A 24,571-nucleotide genomic window follows, 5' to 3' on the forward strand; every position below is an offset into this window, starting at 1 on the left:
GCACCTTTAATGCGTTCCTCGTGAGTGCGCTGACTTCTGTCACGTGCCTGTCAAACGACATTCCCTCGCGCAGCCGTCGTCAACACAACTGAGGAAGTAACAAGAAGCTAATCTGGCTAATGAAAACTAACCTCTGTAGCCAACACAGCGTTTCCTGCTTACATTAAGTGAGCTAAAGGTTGCGTCTGTGTTTATCGACAAACTAACCGACTTGTCTTTGTTCGGGTTTCGGCCGAAATGGAGAAAGAGGGAACAATGTTTAGGAGCAGTTAGCCGTAGCTTGCTAACTTCTAAGCTAGCTAGGCTAACGATCAGCTGTTGTTTTGGTCGGAGAGGTAGCTGGCTAGCAAGCCAAACTGCATAGCATTACAGAAGTCTGCGGTGTACCAGTTCACCAGAGCCCGTGAAGATCCTCATTACCTGTCGACACACAGAACCGCTCAGTCGGTTGATGGCGACACGTAAAGGGGTGCCACCCTGACAGGCTTCTCGGCGGACGGTCAGCCAGTCAGCTGTTATCCCGGCGGGCGTCAACTCCGTGTGGGATTGATCCATCAGAGCGGTCTGTAATTCAATCAGAAACATTACTTCAAGATGCACGACGCGTATGAACCAGTGCCTATTTTGGAGAAGCTTCCTCTTCAGATAGACTGTTTTGCGGCCTGGGGTGAGTTGTTGACACTTTGTCTATCCCGCAGTCACTCTGTAAGTCTTTGACATTGAAGTGGTCCCTCTGGGCGTTTACTGAGCTGCAGTCTCAGGTAGAAGTGATGAATTGCGTCACCTCAGACATGAATGAGTTTGACTGAAATGCGTGTGTTTGGCAGCACAACGTGCCTGAAATGACTGACAGCATCCTTTGAACCATCAGACCCTGATTCTTGTGTTTGTCCTTCCCACAGAGGACTGGCTGCTTGTGGGAACAAAGCCAGGGCACCTGCTTCTCTACAGAATAAAGAAAGATGCAGGTAGGAAGAGCCAAAGGGGGAGATGGGAGATGCAACTGATTCCTTGTTTATTTGTAGACCATCTCAACTTACTGTTTTGATGTCTTGCTTCCACTCAGGCACAAACCAGTTTGAAGTGACATTGGAGAAATCCAATAAGAACTTCTCAAAGAAGATTCAGCAGGTAGATGAGACCTCTGGGTTAGATTAGCATAACCGCAGACTCATTTCTCCATAAATCAGAAATTCTGTGGGGGAGAAGTATTTGAAGCCTGGTGAGGGAAGTCACAACTCTAATACTTCCATATTTTTAGGACTACCTCACATTCTGTTGTACTGAGTTGTGACTGCCTGACAGGATATGTAAGATTTATCTCACTCTGATTTTTGCTCTCAATTCCCAATGGCCAAGTCCCTCTTTTGGAATTAATCTGGAAATCCTACACACCTCAATACCCATCCATATGCCACCATAGCATACCAATCATAATTGATATGATTGGAATGACACAGACCAACCTAGGGAACACATGAATTACATACATGAATGACATTTATGAGATGCCAGGATGATCTTGGATTCATTTGGTTCAAACCTCCTTTTGACTGGGTTTCTTACTCTCTCTACAGCTTTATGTTGTCTCACAGTACAAAATTCTGGTCAGTCTTCTTGGTAAGTTTCTCTCCCAAATAAATAAATAAATAGATCAAATTAATTTTCAATTTAAAAGACCATTCTGTTTAGATCTCATCTGTTTATTGTTAAAATCTGCATTTTTTTGATATTCATTCTCATTTCATTTGTTTTTTTTTTCCTGCAGAGAACAACATCCACGTCCATGACCTCCTGACCTTCCAGCAGATCACTGTGGTGTCCAAAGCCAAAGGAGCCACACTCTTCGCCTGTGACCTGCAGGTCAGTTACAGTCCCCTTGTGGTTGCAGTTTAGGATTTCAGGCATCATTCCAGCAGTATTTTTACTTCACAGCACTGCTATCATATTTATGCAGTCATATTGCGCTCTACATCTTTCAAGTGAGAACAATTTCTTCTTCAATCTGCAATCATGCAGAACAGTCAGTATCTTAATGCGAAGCTGTTTCATGACCAGTGAATTTTGACCACCAAATTAGGCTTTGAGTGTATTAACAGTGGTTTTATACATCTAGACCAATGTACAATGTCATGTACAGTATAATTACTGTTGACTATTTGCCTGAGCTCACCATTGTCTTTCGGCCATTTGAATTTACAACTTGTTAATTAACAAATACATTTCAGTGCAGTAAGTAAAAATAGGAGGGTAATTACAACCCTATATGCTATTTGCATTGCCTGTCAAATGTATTGCTTTCCCACCAGCACATGAAAAACACCAGATCAATTTATGCTTATTAAATCAGCCCCCCATTTCAGAGTGTGCCAACATATCCTTGACAAGGATAAAAAGTAATCCTGTGTTCATTGTCATGGATCACCAAGCTCAAGCATTTGTCAAGTCTCTGTTTTCTAGTTTTTACTGTATTGAAATGAATGAAAATTGTGGCTGCCTTAAAGATGGGAAAACACAACTGTACATTTGTGGAGATGTCCAGCAGTAATGTAAGCAGTGGTAGGTAGGAACAAGTTACAAGTACAGCACATGACACAACACACATCCTCTTTTCTAAGAAGGTGGTACTTATCATGTTCCTTTTTTTTAAACTGCACTTCTATTCTTTACTCAATTGTGTTTTTGTGCCAGTAATTTACTTTCATCATTTATACTATGATATTTTATCGTTTATACCTACAACTACAACTAGTCTCCACCAAATGTGGGGATTGAGGAACACCTAGATGCCAAGGTGACAGAAAGAAAAAGTTGGCCCACCTGTTTTTGACCACGATGCGCTGAAGTAGGAGCAAAACCCAAAACGAGGCAGTCTCTATCCCCGTCCACATCTGGTCGCATCTGGCTACACAGTTTTATCAACAAATGCTGCGTCTTCATTATTTCGCACAACCTAAAAATACTAAAATGGAAAGTAATCTTTTTTTGTCAGTATTTATTAACCACATACTTTTTTTTCCTTCCTTCCTTGCTCAAATGGTAATTTTCACTTTTACTTGAGTCATTTTTATGGCAGTGATTGTATTTTATTTGAGTATACATTTTCTGTATTCTACCCACCACTGAATCTAAGACACACACAATTTCCAGTGAATAAGCTAAAACAATAAGGAACTGGAATGTTTCCTGTACAATTTTACGACACGGTCCAACACAGTCATAACAATGATTTATTCCTCTTGTTTCCACATTTCTGTGTTATACTCATAGTTTCCTTGATTTTAGGTCATGAACTGTATATTTTGTCTCTTTTGTCCTTAGCAAACCAGCTCAGGAGAGGAAAGGCTGAGAATGTGTGTTGCAGTGAAAAAGAAGCTCCAGCTTTATTACTGGAAGGACAGAGAGTTTCACGAGCTGCAGGTGAAATAAAATATATTTAACATGTGACTCACTGCAGTGCAGTTTTCTTCCAATTCCTTTGACACATTGAGACATCCTAATGTTTTCTTTTTGTCTGTCAGGGGGACTTTGGAGCTCCAGATATTCCAAAGTCCATGGCTTGGTGTGAAAACTCCATATGTGTTGGTTTCAAACGAGACTATTACCTCATTCGGGTATGTGCTACAGGAAAGGACAACGCCAAGCTTTATACACTCAGCTTTACTGATCTGTAGCTGCGACTTAAAGTGACACTCCACCTATAATCTATCTCTTGAATATGAAAACACATCCCTTGCAGTCTTGTAGGAAAGCTGTAAAAGGTTTAATGTGTGTTCCTTGAAGGAGAAGAGAGATTTGGATTCACAAAAGTTAAACTGGAGTCCAGTTGTAACAGTTTTTCAGCCAAGTACTGAATCATCCACAGAAACCACTTAAACCCCAGCAGCATAACTGACTTCTCCACTGTTCGTCTGTATGCTCTGTCACATCTCTTCAAAACACTGCTAAAAACACAGCATAAGCCTCAGTCTTCTGTGGTTCATGTGCAGCGTCGTGGACTGAGCGGGACTCTTGTGACTCTTGCTTGAATCTCTGTGAAGAGGCAAACTACAATTGTCTTTAGGTCCCTCTCAAGTCGACAGAGAATGTTACATAGACTTTGGAAGTGGTATCCCTTTAAGATTATATTTTTATACCACTTCTGAAAAGTTCAGAAACAGGCTGTTGTATAATTAGTTCCTCTAAGTGTCCTTGAATTTTGTGTTTATTTTAGGCTTCTTCCTTCGTATTTCTTACTCCTGTTATTCTTATTGTCAACTAATGTTAGGCAGCGTTATTGCTAGTCCAACAGTCTGTTTGTTTAAAGCACGTTGTAGTGGCCCTTACAGATGAAGTTTGTAAGATGTTACTAATATGTTCTGTATCTTCTGGTACTATCTCTCCTGTCAACCAGATGGATGGCCGTGGCTCCATCAAGGAGCTCTTCCCCACCGGGAAACAGTTGGAGCCTCTGGTTGCCCCACTGGCTGATGGGAAGGTGGCTGTTGGCCAGGATGACCTCACTGTAGTGCTAAATGAGGAGGGCGTTTGCACTCAGAAGTGTGCCCTGAACTGGACAGACATCCCTATAGCAATGGGTAAGAAAGAGGATCAACAAAAAAGACTCATTTGCATTTTAGCTCGTCCATTTTCATCCGTGCTGTTCAAGCTACTACATACACAGTCCAAGTCGCTGTTTCTATCCCTGATGTCTTTGCTAGAGCAAACTTGTATTTAATATCCACAGGAACTGACAGTAAAGTCAAAAGGACATGCACGTGCTGAGTAACAAGAGCCAAAAATCCTCCTCCAGCTCTGTGTGGGTTTGTCTTCCAGATAACACAGACGGTGTTTTTGCCAAATGTGTCACCACTGGCAGTCAGTTTCACCCGGTGGGGGAAAAACAAAATCAGCCTAATTGTTATGTGCTTTTTTTTATAACCGTAAATCCTTCAAAACATTCACAGTGTTACACAAACTGAATGTATCCATCTTTAGCACAATCTAATAATCCAACAAACATTAATTTTCTTTAGTGCTTATGTAATCTCAAAATCAAGCAACTATTGATTTTGCCAAGGACATTATCATCTTACATTAAAGATTTCGTCCAACCCTTCTGCACTGGGGAGAGAAAAAACCTCAAAGGATGAAACAAGGAAGCAGCACAAGAAGAAACAAGTTTTTCAGCATTCTGGCACATCAGGATTGAAGAGAAGCTGCTGTGGAGGCCACAATTATGTGGATGCTGTAAAACGTGCCTTTTTCTAGGTCACTGGCTTTTGTTTCACATACAAATTATTAAACCTGGCCAGCGTCTAAAATATCACACCTCTAACTCTAAATTTAACTTTCAGCACAAGTGTGAGCATAATCTGAGTTTAATCTCCTTCCTCTTTCCATAGATGGAAGTTTCAGTTTCTGTCCGTTGATAGTAAACTATTAAATCTAATGCAGATTTACTGCATCTGTATAAAGTGTTCAGTAATTTTGCTATTTGACTTCCCTGTTTGAGAGAGAGTGTTTTTTGTTGACTATGCCTGTTCCCGTCACAGTACAGTTTATTTTGTTCTTGTCACGCCAATCGAGCAGGTTTGTTCACATAACAAAGGCTGGATATCAAACACACGATGAAGCATTTGGCCTAAATACTGCCAGTTCACTTGTTAGTTATCATCTAGCTGCTGTCTGTCTGTTCTTTTCTCTTCCTCATGCTTTCCTTCCCCATGTGGAAATCTTTCTTTTCACTCTGTCTGAGCTGTGCTGCTGTTTTCCACATGTCAGACGAGGAAACATCAGCTTTTTTTTTTTTTTATCCCGTGACTCAGACACCACAGGTCTGGGTTACTAATGAGGTTTGTGACAGAGGTGATGAAGACGAGTTCTCACGAGCTCCTCTTTCTGTTCTTATTGAAATGTAGAAAGGAGCAATATGGAGGGGAAATGAAGCCTTCGAGCTGTCATTTCAAACTGTTTGCAATTTCCTTGTTTTGATAGAGCCAACGTTGTGGCTTTGGTGTGCATTAGCAGAGGATGAGTGCTGGTCAGTTTAAAATGCATCTAACTGACTGTCCTAACCTTTGATGGCTGGAGCAGAGGGCCTGGGCTCTGCCCCGAGGGTGTAGTATCCAGAGTTCAGCCTCAGGCCTGTGTAGATTGCTGTCCCTGGCTGGATTTCCTGCCACATTAACCTTGAGGTCTTCACTCCATAATGATAACTGAGGCACCTGATCTCAAGACACACAGTTTAGGTGGGGTGGACATCAAAACTCTCACTGTGTGTGGATTTACTGCTCTGTTTTCCTGTAATTGTAAATTAAATACTGTTTTGGGAAATTACACATCAAAACTCTCACTGTGTGTGGATTTACTGCTCTGTTTTCCTGTAATTGTAAATTAAATACTGTTTTGGGAAATTACACTAGGCAGTTTCTGACATGTTATATACTGAATGATTGACCGGAGAAAATAAGTGGTCAATTAGACGAGGTAAAAGTGCAACATAACTTTTACAGCTTAGGACCTTTGTCTTATTGTTTTACCGTTCATTTTGTCAGACCCATGTATTAACTTAAAAAACTACTGTATCCAAGTCCACACATAATTGATGTCTTGCAGATATGTAATATCTTGATGTGACAAACCCACTTGCAGGAGTTCAGATTCGTTTGCTGTCTCTTTCCACATGTTCTCAGAGCACCAGCCTCCGTACATCATAGCTGTTCTCCCTCGGTACGTGGAGATCCGGACCTTCGAGCCGAGGCTGCTGGTGCAGAGTGTGGAGCTGCAGAGACCTCGCTTCATCACCTCAGCAGGGTGAGGCAGTCCTCCTGTGAAGTTTCGATGTCTCATTATGTCATAATAATCACATTTTTTGAATTTTGCGAAAATGTAAAATCTTTTAGAATGCAAAAAATGAATACTACAGTATTTTTATATCTGTATATTTAGTTTTTTATATTTTGCGGTAAAAAGGCTTCTGTGGAAAAAAACTTCTGCTTAAAGTTACAGATTTGATAATGAATGGTGCATGATTTGACTCAGTCATCAGTTCTCCTGGTTTCTATTTCTTGCGATAATCATGCTGATTATGTCAGGTCGTCCTTACAAGGAAAACACTTCACTGCCAACCTATTCTCTCTAATCTTGTTTTCTCTTTTTATCTTCCACAGGCCAAATATTGTGTACGTTGCCAGCAACCACTTTGTGTGGCGCCTGGTGCCCGTGTCAATAGCCAGCCAGATCCGGCAGCTTCTTCAGGACAAGCAGTTTGAGCTGGCTCTTCAGCTGGCGGTGAGCAGCAGGCACCCTCGCTTCACTATTAAATCTTGTTATTTGATTCTTCAAGATTCAATTTGTGCTTAAGCTCAGAAGATGCAACATTAAAGCCACATATCTTGATTAGCGGCGGTGTGTTATGGTCAGCCTATCACTAATCTATCTGTCCTGGGGCATTCCCAAGAATAAAAAAAGTCCTTTCATGTTTTTACATATAAGCTTGCACTCTGATGAATACATTGTAGATATTTTGCTGAGACATGATGGATTTTTTTTTTTCTTTGTTGCTTTTCTTATTTTTCTTTTTGCCAGAAGATGAAGGATGATTCAGATGGTGATAAGAAGCAGCAGATTCGTCACATTCAGAATCTCTTTGCCTTCAATCTGTTTTGCCAGAAGAGATTTGACGAATCCATGCAGGTGTTCGCCAAACTCGGCACAGGTAAGGCTTTACTCCCTGCCAGTGAACACCTGAGTCAGACTAGGACCAAATTATACGTGTTGTAATATTTATTTGTTTTAACCTGAAACACATGGCTGCTAATCACTACATAGGAATCCACAGTAAGTCCCTACAGCTCAGACATTTATTTTGAAATAAATATTTTGTACTGCTGTCAACTTTGATGAGGTAATTGGATGCGCCCAACTGTGTTATACATTTGTTTTACTCCCATGGTTAGCTTGTGTATTGTAGCCTAATTAAATGGTCATAATTTCCTCACATTTATTTTGCCTATTTTTTTAGATTTCTCTTCCCTTGACATCATTAGACATCTACTGCTTATTGTATATAATGATGGAAATATTATTTTCACATGTATTGAAGTCACATCTTTATTAATGATATACATCTTTATAATGATGACAGACTTTTCCTTTCTCTAATGAGCTCTTGATTTCATGTGTGGTTACTAAAGATGTGTTTGTTGCAGTATATTTTGTGGTAATTTTTTTACCATTTGTTTTATAAAGTCTGTCCTCAAGTCACATTTCCTTTTAATCAAAGGCTAATAAACAAACTAAACTAATCATGAATGGAATAAAGTGTGACAAGTTTCCCTTCCTGTGCTCTGCAGATCCCACCCATGTGATTGGGCTGTACCCAGACCTGCTCCCGTCAGACTACCGCAAACAGCTGCACTATCCCAACCCTCTGCCTACTCTGTCCGGGGCAGAGCTGGAGAAGGCTCATCTCGCTCTCATTGATTACCTCACCCAGGTGTGTGAGAGTGTGTGTGTGTGTGTGTGCATGTGTATGACGTCCTTACAACACAGAGAAAATTAGAAAAACGCATGGAATAATACATTTTGTCAGACAAAGTTTTACGGTTTAAATGAGACTCTTAATTCGGCCACAGTTCAAGGATTTAATGATAATAAAATCTATTAAGTAACATTAATATGGGTCTTTTTTTATTTCTGCTCACAGAAACGGAGCCACCTTGTGAAACAGCTGAATGACTCCGACCCCTTTACAACTTCTCCACTCATGGAGGGCACACCGACTATTAAAAGCCGCAAAAAACTCCTGCAGATCATTGATACCACCCTGCTGAAATGTTACCTGCACGTAAGGGCCCTATTTTCGGTGTTTTTTTTCATGCGTGTTGTGATTTAACAAGTGGAGACATTTTGATCAATTGATATTGATAATCCAGTGTCTTGCAGAATATGCAGCGTACTCTCTGTTGTCTTTAGTCAACCAAACACCTAAAAGGTCCACTGTTGTTTTTATTTTATGCCATCATTTGCCTCACTTTTTTTTCATACAGTGGATTTTTTAATTTTTTAATGAAACACATTTTATTAGAAACACAATCTGTTTCTTTCTCTTTTCCTTCATACCAATCTTGAATTATGTCATACTTTTTGACTGACAACCAACCTGCAATTGTCAGTGACCCTGATCCAGATATTTTAGTTTCATGATAAAAGCTATGTCGGCTCTTGCGAGCTCGGAGGTCTTCACCGTCCACTTACAGGAAAAGAGTATGATGTCCCAAGGAAGTTATTACAAACACTCAGAGAACTTGGCAGCCATGAGGCACTTAGCATTACCTCACACGTAGGTAAATGGGTTCTGTGTTAGGCACCTCGATAGTTTATTTACTTTAAAGTAACAAAAACTGAGTCATAGATAAAATTGGCGTTGGTGAGTGCAGTAATGTGGGGCTGTTGTTAAATCAGGTAAGTAGATGCCAGGACAGCAAAGCAAAACATTTGACTTACCAGGCAATCTGTGCATTTAAGCTCAACTTGTGTTGGAGTGAGATCACAGATATAAGCAGCCAAAGTAAGTTTCTCTCCAGGACGGTTTGGCTAAGCAGTCTAGTTGCACTTCAGAGTCTTTTTTCCACTCCTCTACATTTAGTTCATGTGGTTTGGGCAGCCAGGAAAAATGCCACCAGGTGCTTCCCTTTGAAGGTACCATAAGCACAATTTAATCAAAGGAACTCCAAAGGCAGACCCATTTCACACTGGAGGGATGACCCAGGAGTGTAGATCCACTAAGACAATGACGGCCAAACATCTGCTCCAGATTTTTTTTAAATGATAAACACTCTGTGAAACAGAGAGGAAGAACTAATCAGTGAAATCACCTGGCCTGTAGTCTGTTGATGAAACACAACCTGAGCCCTGAAGGGGAGAAGGAAGTAAAGTTTGTAAATGAGTGGTGTTCATGTTTCGTAATCTGCTCTTATCCTCACCACAATTAGACCAACGTGGCCCTGGTGTCCCCTCTCCTTCGCCTGGAAAACAACCACTGCCACATCGAGGAGAGCGAGTATGTCCTGAAGAAGGCCCACAAGTACAGTGAGCTCATTATTCTCTATGAGAAGAAGGGCCTGCACCAGAAAGGTAAGGGTCTGCCCACTGGTCCACCATCCATGCTGCAAACCTGACGAACATATCACAGTGTTTTAAATCCTCACTTCTGATAAACATTTAAGTCTTAGTAAATGATTGTCTATTACTATACACTCATACACATAACCATTTTTAAACATTTTGTACTGATGAGCCATCTGGGATTTGAAACATTTTCTATGTAAATATATCTTGTGAAGTATAGTGCTAGAGTGTCAGAGTTAGACCTACATTTATATTCTACTTTACAAAGGAAAATTCCATGTGGAGAATCACTTTCCAGTGAAATTTCCAATGTGAAACATGTTTTTGAAGTGTGAAATTACTCATCAGGCTGCTGACAGACAAGTCAATCAAATGGATAATGACTGATATCATAGTTCAGTTTAGTTTGTCAGCGTGTGGTTTAGCTAGCGCAGTCCTCAGCATGACAACTGAATACATCACAATAAAGCACAATGAAACATCTGTTTCCAATTTCACTTTCAAATTACATGTTAAATTTGGGGTTTAGTGTTTTAATGATGGATCACTTGATGCCAGACCTGCATCCACCTTTGTCAGCAGTGTCCTCATCACCTCCCAATTCAAACACAAGAGCCACTGTAGGCTGAATCGTTCCATTGTGTTAAGTCAATAGGTACCAGTTATGTGCTTGTAACAAAGCCGTGTTCTGCGCGCAGGGTGGATCAGCTCCGTCAGGCTATGCATTTTATCTCAGAGGAGGTTTCCTGTATGTGGTCAACTCGTCATCCTCGTAGATCAGAGTCGTCTCAGTGTCATTTATTTTCTGGCATTATTCTACGGCAGATTCTGGGCTGAGCTCTCCGTGAGTGCGGCTGGTTTTAATCGTCCTGCTGCAGTTTGTGCTTGTGATGTCACGCTGCTCAAGTCTGCCTCCCCTTCTGTGCCAACTCAAACCAGCTGTTCCCGTCCACCAGTTTACACCACATGTGCTTCATCCAGTTTCTGTTGACAGAGGAATTATGTAATGCTGTGCACACCAGAGTAGATGACACATCGCTCAGGCTAATCTCACATTTGGTTCTCTCGCTCACCTCCCTTCGCTTTCCCCTCACCCTGTTTGCCCTCTCGCAGCTCTGCAGGTGCTGCTGGACCAGTCCACCAAGGCCAACTCTCCCCTGAAGGGCCACGAGCGAACAGTGCAGTACCTCCAAAGGCTGGGTAAGAATGAATGGCCAACTCCAGCCTGTTTCAGCTTACAGTGTCAAAGTTGTCATCTTTGCTAGATTTGTTAAATTTGTGGGGGGGTTGGGGTTTGGGAAAGCCTCAGAGAAAACTTTCACCCTGATTGATTATGGAAGTTATATGAAATATAAATTCTGCTTGTCATGGCCTGCAGTCTTTCACATGTCTGGCACCTACACTGTGAGAGGTTTTTGTACCATATGTGTCAGTATTACTGTGTAACTCTGTCAGTCGTTTAAATCTGTGCACCAGGGATGTCAAGCATGCTCACGCATTTACTGTCCAGTTAATGGCTCTGTGTGTGTTTGTTTAATGTATCCGTGTCAAATTGATAGTGACACTGTGGTACAATGATTTGGTAATTACAGTGTCTCTTGTAGCTCATGATGGAGATGATTAGAAGCCTTTTTAAATAACAGTTTATTTACTTAGTGGCCATTAATCATTATAATCATTTTCCTAAAAAGCATTACATTTTGTCACAAAGAGGATTTCTTCAAGTGTAGGGTTTTTCTTGGCTGCAGTATGTTCAGGGTGATTTGTTTTATGATTCTTCTTATCAGCCTTTCACTTTTCAAAGTCAAAATCTAAAGAATGACGTTGAAATACTGGACATGTCGACTTCATTCTCAAAGTTTTGCTTCATTCTAAAAATTCATTATTTTTCTCATGCCAAGCACTAATACCCGTCCATAATATCCAGTTTCTCAAAATGTGGTCAACTTCATGAACAATGCATTTTATTTATTGATAGTAGCAATGCCTTGTGGTGGGCAGTAAACGGCAATGATGCAGTGACTAAAATGATCATCTTGATCATTTTTAGATAATGTAAATGGCACAATTCTGCTGTTTTCTACCAACTATAAACAAATGACACCTTATTAGTAGATCTGCCACAATGCTATACGCAACACTGCTTTGCAGAGCTGCAACGAACAAAATTCTTTCGTTATTAATCAATCTGCTGATTGTGTGTTCTGAAAAATACGTTAAAGGTGTCTGTCACAATCTCACAGAATCCAAGATAACATTCCCAAATGACTTTGGCTCACTAACAGTCTATCCATCCATTGCCTATACCACTTATCCCTAAGGAAGCCGTAGTACCCCCAGAAAACCCACGCAAGCATGGGGAGAAAATGCAAACTCCCAAACAGAAAGGTTCAAGGCTCAAACCACAAACCTGCCGGCCAACAGATTCAAACCCAGAACCTTCCTGCTGTGAGACAACAGTGCGAACCACTGCACCACTGTGCTGAAAAATGATGCAGACACTAAAAAAAAAAATAGCTGCCAGTTCCTTTTCTGTTGATTGTCTATTTGATGAATTGTTGCAGCTCCTCTGCATTGGGCTTCTTTTCTATTCACATATCCTAACCTGTTCTGCAATAACTATTGCAGTTGCAGGATATGGATTTTTTCTATACCTTGATCAAAGTTTGCTGCTATGTTGCCGTCTACGCCAATAACTCTAAATCATTGTTATAATCAGTTGTTTGTGGTCGTGCATTCCTTGAAAGGAACATTTCTCAAACTGCTCATGTGCTGTGTGTCCATCCTGACTTATTTCACTCTGGGATGTTTGATGCTCATGTGTTGTAATCCCCCACATGCAGGGTTGGAGAATTTGGGGATAATCATTGAGTTTTCTCCCTGGGTGTTGAAGATCTGTCCGGAGGATGGCCTGAAGGTGAGACACAGATTTACACAAAATGTCCTACCTTTTTGTATTTATTGCCGATTGGTTGTTGACGGAAGCTCAGTCTTTTTGTTGTACCTTTATATTTCACATAAACTCTCTTACCACAATGACAATCAGGACAAAGAGCAGAAAAAACCTTCCTTCTCTAACTATAATTCATGTCCAGTCACCATAAAGGAGGTTTAAAAGTCTCTGTAACTGTCCAGATCTTCACAGAGGACCTGACGGAGGTGGAGACTTTGCCCAGGGACAAGGTGCTGAACTTCCTGAAGGAGGGCTTTAAGGAGCTCGCCATCCCGTATTTGGAGCACATCATTTACGTGTGGGACGATAAAGGCCCGGAGTTTCACAACGTGCTGATCCAGCTCTACCTTGAGAGGGTTCAAAGCCTCATGAAACAGTACCTCAACTCACTGCCAGAAGGTACAAGTGAGAGAAAACGTGCACATACTGAATGCATGCTAAGTGTCTGTGGAGTAACTCATTCTTACTGTAAATGATTAGGACTTTTCAACAAGAAATTAAGGGCTTATTTTTTAATTTTCAGATTACAGATTTTTATGAGATACAGATACTTCAGTCAAAGCTGTGAAGTAAAGTGATACTTTACTTTTTCAATGGAAGCTTCTCGTGTCAGAGCTGCAGGGCAATATAAACTTCAGGGCTTTAATATCTTCTTAAAAGCCTCCCACCATTTTTGAGAATACATTTGATGCCACAAGAACATAATTCTAATTTATTGTAGGATTTTCTTGTTATTACATAACTGCATATGGCTTCAGTTTGCCTTTGTTACTCATCCAGATAGTCTCTCATTTCTTTGCATATAAAGCCCGTGTCAGGACTCATTATGAAGTCCATCCATCTCTCTCTGTTTGTGCCTTTTAATGGACATCCGGGGACCGTGTATTGAAATGAACCTCTCAGCCGACACGGCTACATTTTCAGGGATGCTCATTAATGTGCACTCTGTCAGAGAAATAAACTAATAAAAGCAGCTAATAAAATAAATAAATCTGTCCTTGAGGCAGGTTATTGCTTCACATCGCATTATGAAGCATATTGCAGTACACAGCCAGTGATATTAAGATACTGGGATTCTCAACAATGAAGTAGGACATTGTTCAACATGACAGCATCCTGACTTCGTAAATATTGAAGTCTGTTTAAACAGCAGCCGTACAGTTAACATTATATTTTAAAATTATAAATGATTTATATAAAACTGTAAACTGTTAACCAGTTTACTTCCTGTTGAGTTTTCTTCTGCAGATTTCTTGTAATAAGAAAAAATTAAATGTTCTGTTTACATTCAGTGTTTCTTACCCAAACCTACTAGTGGTTAAAAACTCCACAGGGTACCTTTTAAGTCCATACAGATATCTATACATATTTTTATTATTTACATTTTTATATGTTTTAGCGTCAAAGGTGATGCCTTGAAACGGTTTGTTATGTCTGACCAACAGTCCGAAACCCAAAGAAATTCAATTTACTGTCACAGAAGATTAAGAAAAAGCAGCAAATGTTCACTATTTGACAAGGTGGAATTTTTTGTATTTTGTGCTTAAAAAATGAGAAATATTATTAGAAATATTAGTTCATGATCACAATTGTTGCAAATTAACGTTCCGTTGATACACTCATCAATCAGTGGACCAAGCTTTGCAGCTCTAGACTCTTATCATTAAAACCTCTGTGCTGTTGTAGGAGTTCTAGCTGTTGCTGCGGGGAAGGAGGAAGGCGATCTGGGAGAGTTCAGGAACAAGCTTCTGTCTTTCCTGGATATTTCTACCAGCTATGAACCAGCTAGACTCATCAGTGACTTTCCCTTTGATGGTAAGACCTGGGTTTAACATAACTTCATGATCCTTTTGTGATAATGTAAAAATAAAGTCTTAAGTATTTGCACTTTAGTGATGGAAGGAAGTTAATGGTTTTTGATACATCTCAGAAATCTGTTGGAAGTAAAAGTAAACCACAGATTATAAATATATATAATCTGTAAAGTATTTTCCACAACGTCATGTCCATATGTTCTCAGTTACAGAGAAAAGTTTGAGCAAAGTTATATATGTATAAGCCGAAGGGTGAGACTTGGCCCTTTGACCTTGTTTTCCATCTCCAAGGCCTGCTGGAGGAACGAGCTCTGCTTCTGGGTCGGATGGGTAAACACGAGCAGGCGCTCTTCATCTATGTGCACATCCTGAAAGACACCCGCATGGCTGAGGAGTAAGTACTCTGTAAACACCACAGAATCCTGCATAACTGGGTGGAAAATTAGCACCAACCACCTGCCAAATGTTCGGCAAATCCAGCAGCAGTTAAAGGAGAATTCCAACATTGATAAACCTGGGCCCTATTTTTACGTCGTAATGGGTACAATACATTTTGGATTGGTTAGTTTAATGTTGGACTGTAAAAGAGACATTGCTAAATGTAGTGAATTGGTTTGTGCCAGCTTGTTCTGCTAAACAAAGAAGGTCAATTAGACCTTTTTGTCTTTGCTCATTGTTTTCTCTGTTTGCTCTTCAGATACTGTCATCGGCATTACAACAGTCAGTTGGAAGGGAATAAAGACGTAAGTGGCTTTTAATGTTATTTCATTTTGATATGCTTTGTTCCATTTGCCTTGTCCTCTTTGATTTCGTTGTTTGTTGTATCCTCTTGTTTTTATTGTAGCTCTGGTGTGTTTGTCTTTTAGTATGGCCACTTATTTTATTTTGTACGCTCTGGTGCTTTCAGTTAAGTGCCTTTTGTCTGCAGAAATCGCTATACAAATATAATGGATTATTTATGGCTCAACCACCCAGTGACAGGCATGTTGTCAGTCCTATAAAAATATCTGTAGTATCTCAGAAACGACAGCTGATATTGTCTGTTATGTTTTTGACTGAGACCACCATTTAAGTGCTGAAAATGAATGAATCATTATTCTTCCTGTAAAGGAAAATGTGTAAATACTGGATGTGTGTGTGTAATGCCTGCTTTTATATTAAGCCCATTATTATAGGCTGATACAATGACAAATAGTTTAAAATCAATCTATAATGAACTTTTTACAAAAGAGACTTTCACTTTCACTTTTACCGTCACTTTCTTGCTGAGAGATGAATCACTCTCATATGTGAACATTTTTAATGGAGCTATACTCAGCAGCCGGTTAGCTTAGCTTAGCATAAAGACTGGAAACGGGGCAAACAGGTAGCTTTGCCCGGAGGTAACACAATCCACCTACCTGCATAGCTAAAGTTCAATAATTAACACGTTGCAACGTCATGTTTTCTCAGTCTATAATGTTTTTACACTTTGTAAAAAGTGTATTTCCCAAAATGTTTGATGTTTTTAGTGACGTAGGTTACTCTAACTTCTGTGATACTTTTTTCACATTACTAATCACATTTCTAATCAATTGCTTGTCTAATTTCTCTCATTTAACATTTTATTTCACTAAAACTGACATTTTGCAGTCAAATGTGTCTCCATGACAAATTTCTGCTCAAGTGATATAAAGAAGATTGTGATTCAGATAAAATGTGGACTAAGTTAAGTATTAACAGTTGTATGTCTTCCCTTTAGGTTTATCTGTCTTTGCTGCGGATGTACCTGTCACCTCCTGATGTCCACTGCCTGGGGCCCATCAAGATGGAGCCATCGGAGCCTCAGGCCAACCTCCAGGCGGCCCTGCATGTCCTGGAGCTCCACCACAGCAAGCTCAACACCACCAAGGTAAATAAACAACCGAGCAGCTCTCCATTCCTCATCAGGGTGGCTGAACATCAAACCACAGTCTAGTTATACTGACATAATTTTATTTTTATCTCCTTGGAGTCTAACATTTGTTTACTGCATTAAGACCATGTCAGTGTTAAGCTGTCAGGACCTCTGACACATGCATTGATTCAACTTTACTCATCAACTTTAAACCACTTATAAAACCAGAGAGCAAGAATTAGTTTCTAATTCAACCCAGGCCTTTACTGTGATAAGTTGGCTCTTTGCCATCAAACAAATTTAGTAATCATTGCTAATTCACCAAAATGTGGCAGTGAAAGTGAAGCTGATAGGAGTTGGCTTGTTTGGGCTGGATTCAAATGCAATTGAATAACACGATTAACTGTTATTCTGTCTCCTCTATATTTATTGACATGCACTCGCGCAAAATTAGACGTTTGGCATTTGGTGTGAAATTAGAGCAGCGATGAACTCGGCACAACTCGTTTTGAAGATTTGGTTTAGTTTGTTCTCAGAAGGAGATGAGAGGGGTTTGCGCTGTCGGGGGTAATCAAGCTGCTGCCTTTGTGATAGAAAAGATCCAACGAGCCAAAAAAAGATTTCCACCCGGGTGCTGATCTCCTTCGAGAGGCATCTGCGTTGCAAAGTGAATATCTTTGATGAAGTTCCATTCATATATATTTACTCCATTTCGTCTACCTGAACCCAGAACCAAAATAGCAAAGAGTTAATTGAATAAACGCTGTTCTGATCAACACCAGCTCATGACCTATTTTGCATGTCAGATCTTAATGTTGCAAACCACTGGCTGCTGTCTATCAAAAAGGGGATCTCTTGAAGAAAGCTATTTGGTTCACTGCGTCTCTATACAATCCAGCTGGAAAAAATCCTTCCACACAGTTCGCTTTGAGGAGAAAACAGCCACTCAGTAAATTGTAAATTCTTTTTTCCTTATCTTATCACAAAGGAACAGAAGCAGAGTCTTTGAAACGCCTCCACCATGTCACTGTAAATATTTTAATACCAAAAACCCGCAAGTTCATCTCTTCTGAGTTATATTGCTCCTGTAAAATGCTCCATAACAGACTGCGCTGTTATCTGTGAATTAAAGTTGGATGTGATAGTGTGTGAAAGGCACCGCTGATCCGTGTGGAGCCACAGACATGTCAAATTAAGAGTCTCTCAAGGGGAACACTGCAGGTTTATATGAATGTTGGGCTTTAGATGCTGCAGCCAGAAGCTCTCTGTCTTGTCTTTCTGTGCCACTTCTGCCTCCCTGCGCTCCCTCGTTGACTTTCATGGCATCCTGCTTTCATTTCCCATGGCCTCGCTCCCAGACTCCTCCTCACCAAGAGAGCATAAGGGCGACCAGACAAGAGGAGACTGAACAAAACTTCAGGCAATACTTCCAACAAGAATCTGTTTTTTTTTGTTTTTTGTATCTTTGTTTGGCAAATTTTGTCAGCTCTTTATGAACAATTTGTCATCTAGAGCTTCAACGTAAGATTATTTTCTGTATCAGTTAGTCTTTCAAATAAGAAATGTGTCACCTAGTCTATATAGAGCCGAGGGTCACATCTTCATACCGATGGTTTGTCTGATTGATTGACAGTCCAATGTTTAAAACATAAACAGGAAAAATCAGCGTATGCTCACATGTATGCTTTATAAATGACCTATTGATTATCAAAAAAGTGATTCATTTTCTGTCAGCTGATCATTTTAGCATAAATCTTGTTTCAAAACTTAGTAGCATGGGTTAGTTTACAAGTAGTTAGGTGTAAACGGGACCTCCCGGTATGTCGAAGCTCAGGCTCAAGACATATTTTCATTCAAATGGACGAACGTGCAGCCTTCCAGTGACAAACCTGCATCCTGTGCAGCACGGTGGTTTGGTGCTTAGCACTGTAGCCTCACACCAACATGCCATCCCGTGTTCGAACCTGCCAGCCGGCTGGTTTGGGGCCTTTCTGTGTGGAGTCTCTGTGGGTACTCTGGCCTCCTGCCACAGTCCGATGACAGGCAGGTTCGGTTAATTGGTGACTCTGCTGAGATTAGCTGGATAATGAACGAACGCGGTTGCTGCAGCCACAAAAATTGACTGAAGGCTAACAGATTTTTTTTATTACGGTGTGGTAAAGACATTGATGTGGTGTCAAAAATGAGAACAAATACCTGCAGGTGGTTGCAAAGTGGGCCAGCTCTCCGATGGGCCATGTTGTATTACAAAAAAAATCTAACCATAATGAATACTATTCAGTCTATTACACAAACTGCATATTGCTAGAGTTTGTGTTTCAAGTAGCTTAATAAGATGTTTATTTGATTGTTGTTGTTGTTATTTAAGCTGAATTGTATCCCAGCTCTGCTTGTCGGCCGTTGTGCTGTAGAAAACACTCAAGCTGTCTGAGTGTAATTAGGCCTTTTGTAGAAATTTAATTTAGTCGGTTTAGTTGTTTTTATAGCCGTGACAAAAGGAAAATTTCTGTTTTTACCTGGAACAGACAATAAAGTTGACTTGAAAAAAGAGTACAACAAGACGATTAGTCTCCGTGAGGAAAAACACAGAAGCAAACAGGCGTGGTATTTTGATTTCTAAAGGTAAGAGAAGATGCTAATGCTAATGTAGGGGATGTCATGTAACAGCAGTCTAACGTGAGCCACAGCAAATTAGAGGGAGTCATTTGATTTCATATTGTTACTAATGAACGTTGAAATGACTCAGTTAGAAGTCTTAATCACTGTTCCCCGTTTCTGTATTCAGTTCAGCAATTGCTTCACCATAACAATGAGATTACTACCGCTGCTACAGAAGATGCTAATTAAATAAACATACTTTTAGAATAAGTGTAATTTGCTTCTGAAGAGAGACGTTTCCTCCGTCCAGTCAACAAAGTTCCCTCTCCTAATGAAATAGTTTCCTAATAGCTGATAACGTCCGCTCGGTCAGCACTGTTTAACGAGCCATGTTTTTTGTTTATCCAGGCCATCAATCTGCTCCCGGCAAACACCCAGATCCGAGAGATCCGGGTCTTCCTGGAGAGCGTCCTGGAGGAGAAGGCGCAGAGGAAACGCTGCAACCAAGTGCTGAAGAGTCTGCTGCAGGCCGAGTTCCTCCGGGTGAGTCCTGGAGAATTTGTTCACATTCGGCCCTCGTGTAAATTAGATCAAAACTTCAGTTGTAACATCTGATTTGTTTGGACTTTGACATGACTGATGGTTGGGTGAAGTCAAAGACTGCGTCCTGACAAGAAATCTGGGCCTCTGTAATCTGTCTTAGGAAGATAATGTGCTGTATTGATCCCCACAGAGAAATAGTATGTCTATAGAGAGCAGGGGTCAGCCTGTCTTTATCTGAGAGGCGTTCACTTCATTTTCGAGGAGGTAGATGAGTGCATGTGGAGCTTAAACCAAAATCCTCAGCTTGAAAGACAATTTTTCAGGTATTAACTTTTAGCGAAGAAGTTGAAGAACCTGGTCAAGTGTCAAGCCTCAAGTGTCTGTCGCTGAAGTAGATACATTTAGACTTTAGAGTTAGAACATGTGTCTTGTACATACTGTGTTTTGTTAAATGTGCTGAATGTCACACGATTTACAGTGGTGGTTCTACCTGCACACATTAAATCTTTACACAATAGTTCAGACACTCATCAACAGAAGGAGGGTGAAGCAGTTAACCAGCCTCTTGTGACCTTTTAATACAAGGCCGTGTCTGTTTACTGCCCCTGGTCACAGGCTGCATGTTCAATTGATGATTGATTTTTCCTTGTCAGATTGTTCCATTTGATTAAAGTCCAAGTGAACTTAAATTGCCCTTTTATGTCTGCTACAGCACACAGTACATACCTGTTCTGTAAATCACTCGTCCTCTGTTCTCCTTTTGAGACAAAAAACAAAAAATCAGAGCCTGTCAGTAGTAAGTTAGTACGTGTTTCAGGAGTAACTTGCACTAACGTCAGTGGCGGGTCACACTGAGCCAACAACAATCAAAATCTGACTCTCACATTTGAACACATGTTGTTCTGCACCTTAGCTTGTTGAGCGAGCGACCAAATATTCACCTGAGAAAAGTGCACCGCTGATGTCAGAGAGCTGAGGAGCTACTCAGCTGCAGCACATTCAACAGCATCTGAACGTAGCTGCAAATGTCACTTTGGTCCCGTCTGCCCAGAGCATGTCGGCTTCTTTCTTAACAATGTATTTTAAAAGCAACACATTTTTAGGATGACTTTCTTTGGGATGACTTTGGATCTTTCAGAGGCGTGAAGAGGTGAAAGTATACAGGATCTCACAAGAAAAATGTAAATATCGGAGGAAAGTCCCAAGAATAAACATAATGTGTGTGTGGCATCATCTTTTGTTGGTCCTGTAATCATCTCTAAGCCTTTACAGACTCTCTAAGCCTTTACAGAGTTTTGGATCAGCAGGTGATCAGAAACAAAGTGATCACACAGAAATAATTTAGGTGAAGCTGGAGTCTGTTCCATGATATTTTGTCCTCAGTCTGCCATGATACATTATTGAATGTTTGAGGGTTTTGGGGTCAGAGATGAAGGTTTTTTACCTTGTAATGTAGCACACAGGTAACTCTGCCACAGATGATTTACTGTGTCTGTCTCTGCTCAGCTGACATGTTTTCTGTTTTCAGGTGCAGGAGGAGCGCATCTTCCACCAGCAGGTTAAATGTGTCATCACAGAGGAAAAGACCTGCAGAGTCTGCAAGAAGAAAATCGGAAACAGGTAACACTCTGTGTAGGATTTGTTTTTGTTGTTTTTCTTGTTTTATTCATATTTTGTTTTATCTTTGAGATTTTATCTTTGTCTTATCTATCTTTTCTCTCATCCTTTTTACACATCCAACTTTTTACTCTTATTCTAATTAATAATATTATATGTGACAAAGTATATGACAAATAAGCCTGTGAATCTTAAAGCAACATTTTGCTCCTATTTTACCTTAAATTAGCTACTTTGAAAATCAGGTTGATTGTACGCTGCTGTGAATACGATCTCTTTGGAGAAACGCATAACGCTTTACGACACTTCGTCACACACCATCACACTCGGTCTTCTCAGTACGGAGATCACAGTGACCGAAGAGGACGTTGACGGAGGAAAAAGAGACACAATTTGTTTTTACAACAAGACGTTGTCACTGCGACAGTAGAGAGACGCCAAGCCGCAGAGAATAATAGTTCTTAATGCATAATGTTGCTTTAAATCGTGAAAAAGTGGACTGAATTTTTTTAATTGGGGTATTATGACACAGTCAGTATAAACTAACAGGATCGTCCATTTTATCTCTTTTCATTAGATTTATTGTGTCTCTGCAGTTGCAGTGTTATTATCAATTAACTTGATAATACTACCAGATTTTCAATAACTCTTTTCTCTCTTTTTTTTCAAATCAAACACCTGTTTACCAGCTGTGGTGCAGTAATAATCCCGCCATCAGTAAAACAAACACTTTGTTTATCTCTCCCTTTCAGTGCATTTGCCAGGTATCCCAACGGCGTGGTGGTGCATTACTTCTGCTGCAAAGACCGCACCGTGTGTCCCACTGAGCAGTAACGGCTCCACCTGACAGCGACTGTTAACTAATGAACAACCCCCCTCCCCTCCCTCTCTGCGGACTTCAATGCTCGGACGTCTTTGAACTAGAGATGCATCAGAAGGTCGGAAACGCTCGGGGTAATTGCCAGGCTGCAGAATCGGATGCTTGTATCCAAAGCACGTTGCAGAACCACGAAGTGCAGACATTTCTTAACCTGAGTTAACCTCGGGCGCCGTTGTTGTCATGCTCTAACAGCTGAGCAGAACAAGGCCTCCCTCTGAAAGCAAAGGCTGCGACTTTCTTTCTCTGTGTGCATGAAGTAACAGGAGGAATGTCCGGGGTCGCTCGACAGGAGGGGAGAAATAAAGACAGAGAGGGAGGTAGACTCTGACATTTGAAAAGCATGTGTCACTGTAACGCTAGAAGGGAGTCACTGCCCTACACGCCGCCACGGAAGAAAATGGGCGCTATTGACAGACGCCCAGAGGAAGAGGTACGGAGCTGTAGAGTTGTAACAACAGAAGTTAGTGCTCCTTCTCACCAGGAGATGATTACAAGCCTTGGTTGTCAGTTTTCTTTTCTTTTTTTCCCCCCCCTCTCTCTTCCTGCCTCTCACTGTCTCCCATCCCTCCTCTAACACTGTGTTGGCCTCAAACGCTGCTTGATTTGCCACATACACTCTGCAGGAGAACAGTTAAATGCCTTTTGTGACTCTAAAGATTGTACTTACAGTGAAGTCAGATGTCTGTCAGGACTTTTTGTTAGCATGTGCCGGTACTGACTAAGTAAAACAGCATTCGTCTTACAGTGCGTTTGGTGTTTTTGTGTTTTTATTTAAACATTTGAGGCAGCTTCTCCAACTCATATTATTCATCTTTATATTCTTTTCCTCATTTAATGTCTTTACAGTTTGTGGATGATTGTTACCAGACATCATTCTCACTTCAGTGCATTTTTTTAAGCTCTCATCTGTCTTCTTTTGCTTTGTTTTTGTTTCCCAGACATTAAAGGTTTATGAAGAACTTTAATTTAAAGTGAGACTTTGTTACTTTTGAGCAGAAATGACAGAATAATCATAAAGAATTTAAGTTAATTTCCCCGTTGATGCTGAATGATGTTTTAGAGCTGCAATGGCAAGTCGATGAATCAATTAGAAAATGAATCTGCAGCTATTTTGATTATCAATTAATCATTTGAGTCACTTTTCAAGCTAATAAAGCTAAAATTCACTGGTTGTAGCTTCTCAAATGTGATGATTTTTCTTTGTCATGTGACAGTAAATTGAACATCTTTGGGTTTTGGACTGTTGATTCGATAAAGCAAGAAGATTGAAGACTGCACGGGCTCTGAGAAATTGTGAATGGCTGTTTTATTTAACATTTCTGGAAAATAAATGTAATATTAATTGCTGGTGACAATGAGCGTTACAGTAGCAGAAATGGAGATGAGTCATTAAGTTTGCTATTATTAAAGAACACTAGCCACCATAATCGACTGGTCGTACCAGACCAAAAAAAGCTGTAGCAGCAAAACCCCTGAATGTGTTGACTTGAGCGAGAGTGCATTTTATCGCTTATAAATGCAATTTGAACAGGATTCAGCTGGAAGATTGTTATTTTTATTTCAAAAGGTCCATAGTGTCGCTCCAAAACAGATCACAGAAGTACAGCACTTTAAAACTGGATGGTTGTCCTGGTTGTTTATTGTCAAATCACACATCAGCGCGATCAGAACTGGAAGTAAAATGATTGACGTGGAAGGATTGATGCATTTTAATAGCAATATTGTTATGATATGTGTGTTCACTGTCCGTCTGGGAGCTCATTCAAGAAGCAGGACTCATTATTGGAAATGAAACACAAGCAGTGAATGTATGTTTATTTTTTTTTTACTGAGTTTGTCCGCGGTGTCGTTGCTCAGTGACACTCTGGACAGTCAAAGTCAAACTCGTCTTTATAACCACTAAGTCTTAGTCTGAATAGTTCCTGCTACTTTTTTTTAAGTTAACTTTCCCACAAGTTGTAGCTTTGTCTGCATCTCCTGCTCCTTTAAACTCCACCTCTTCTGCTCTGAACGGTTTGCACACATTCTCTGCTAAGACTGTTTTTTTTTTTTAGTGCTTTACATTTCTACCACTATGTATAAAGACTGGGAGTGTTAATTACAAAGTTATTTGACTCTGAGGGGCAATCTGTCTGTCTGTCTGTCTTTTATCAGTAATAAACAAGCATTTCCACTCA

The 24,571-nt window shown here is 40.3% G+C and overlaps 1 protein-coding gene across 1 annotated transcript; it reads left to right on the forward strand.

Annotated features, from left to right (window-relative positions):
- Positions 1-80: 80 nt before the first annotated feature.
- On the forward strand, positions 81-24,571 carry vps39 (VPS39 subunit of HOPS complex). Its single transcript, XM_070842518.1, has 24 exons — positions 81-667; positions 903-968; positions 1,067-1,131; positions 1,578-1,620; positions 1,769-1,863; positions 3,322-3,420; positions 3,522-3,614; positions 4,394-4,577; positions 6,675-6,795; positions 7,152-7,272; positions 7,570-7,699; positions 8,337-8,479; positions 8,690-8,830; positions 9,978-10,119; positions 11,227-11,313; positions 12,957-13,030; positions 13,249-13,465; positions 14,753-14,881; positions 15,172-15,274; positions 15,578-15,623; positions 16,622-16,771; positions 19,763-19,897; positions 21,426-21,517; positions 22,267-24,571. The coding sequence occupies exons 1-24, from the start codon at positions 595-597 to the stop codon at positions 22,346-22,348; spliced, it is 2,631 nt and encodes an 876-aa protein (XP_070698619.1). The 5' UTR covers positions 81-594; the 3' UTR covers positions 22,349-24,571.

Source organism: Pempheris klunzingeri, chromosome 13 (assembly GCF_042242105.1).
Source record: "Pempheris klunzingeri isolate RE-2024b chromosome 13, fPemKlu1.hap1, whole genome shotgun sequence".
Classification (NCBI taxonomy): domain Eukaryota; kingdom Metazoa; phylum Chordata; class Actinopteri; order Acropomatiformes; family Pempheridae; genus Pempheris; species Pempheris klunzingeri.

Bases quoted from the DNA above. Each gene is read 5' to 3' on its own strand.
- vps39 (XM_070842518.1), top strand. From the start codon at position 595: ATGCACGACGCGTATGAACCAGTGCCTATTTTGGAGAAGCTTCCTCTT. The intron at 8,480-8,689 runs GTGTGTGAGAGT...TTCTGCTCACAG, and splicing joins TCATTGATTACCTCACCCAG to AAACGGAGCCACCTTGTGAA. The intron at 8,831-9,977 runs GTAAGGGCCCTA...CACCACAATTAG, and splicing joins TGCTGAAATGTTACCTGCAC to ACCAACGTGGCCCTGGTGTC.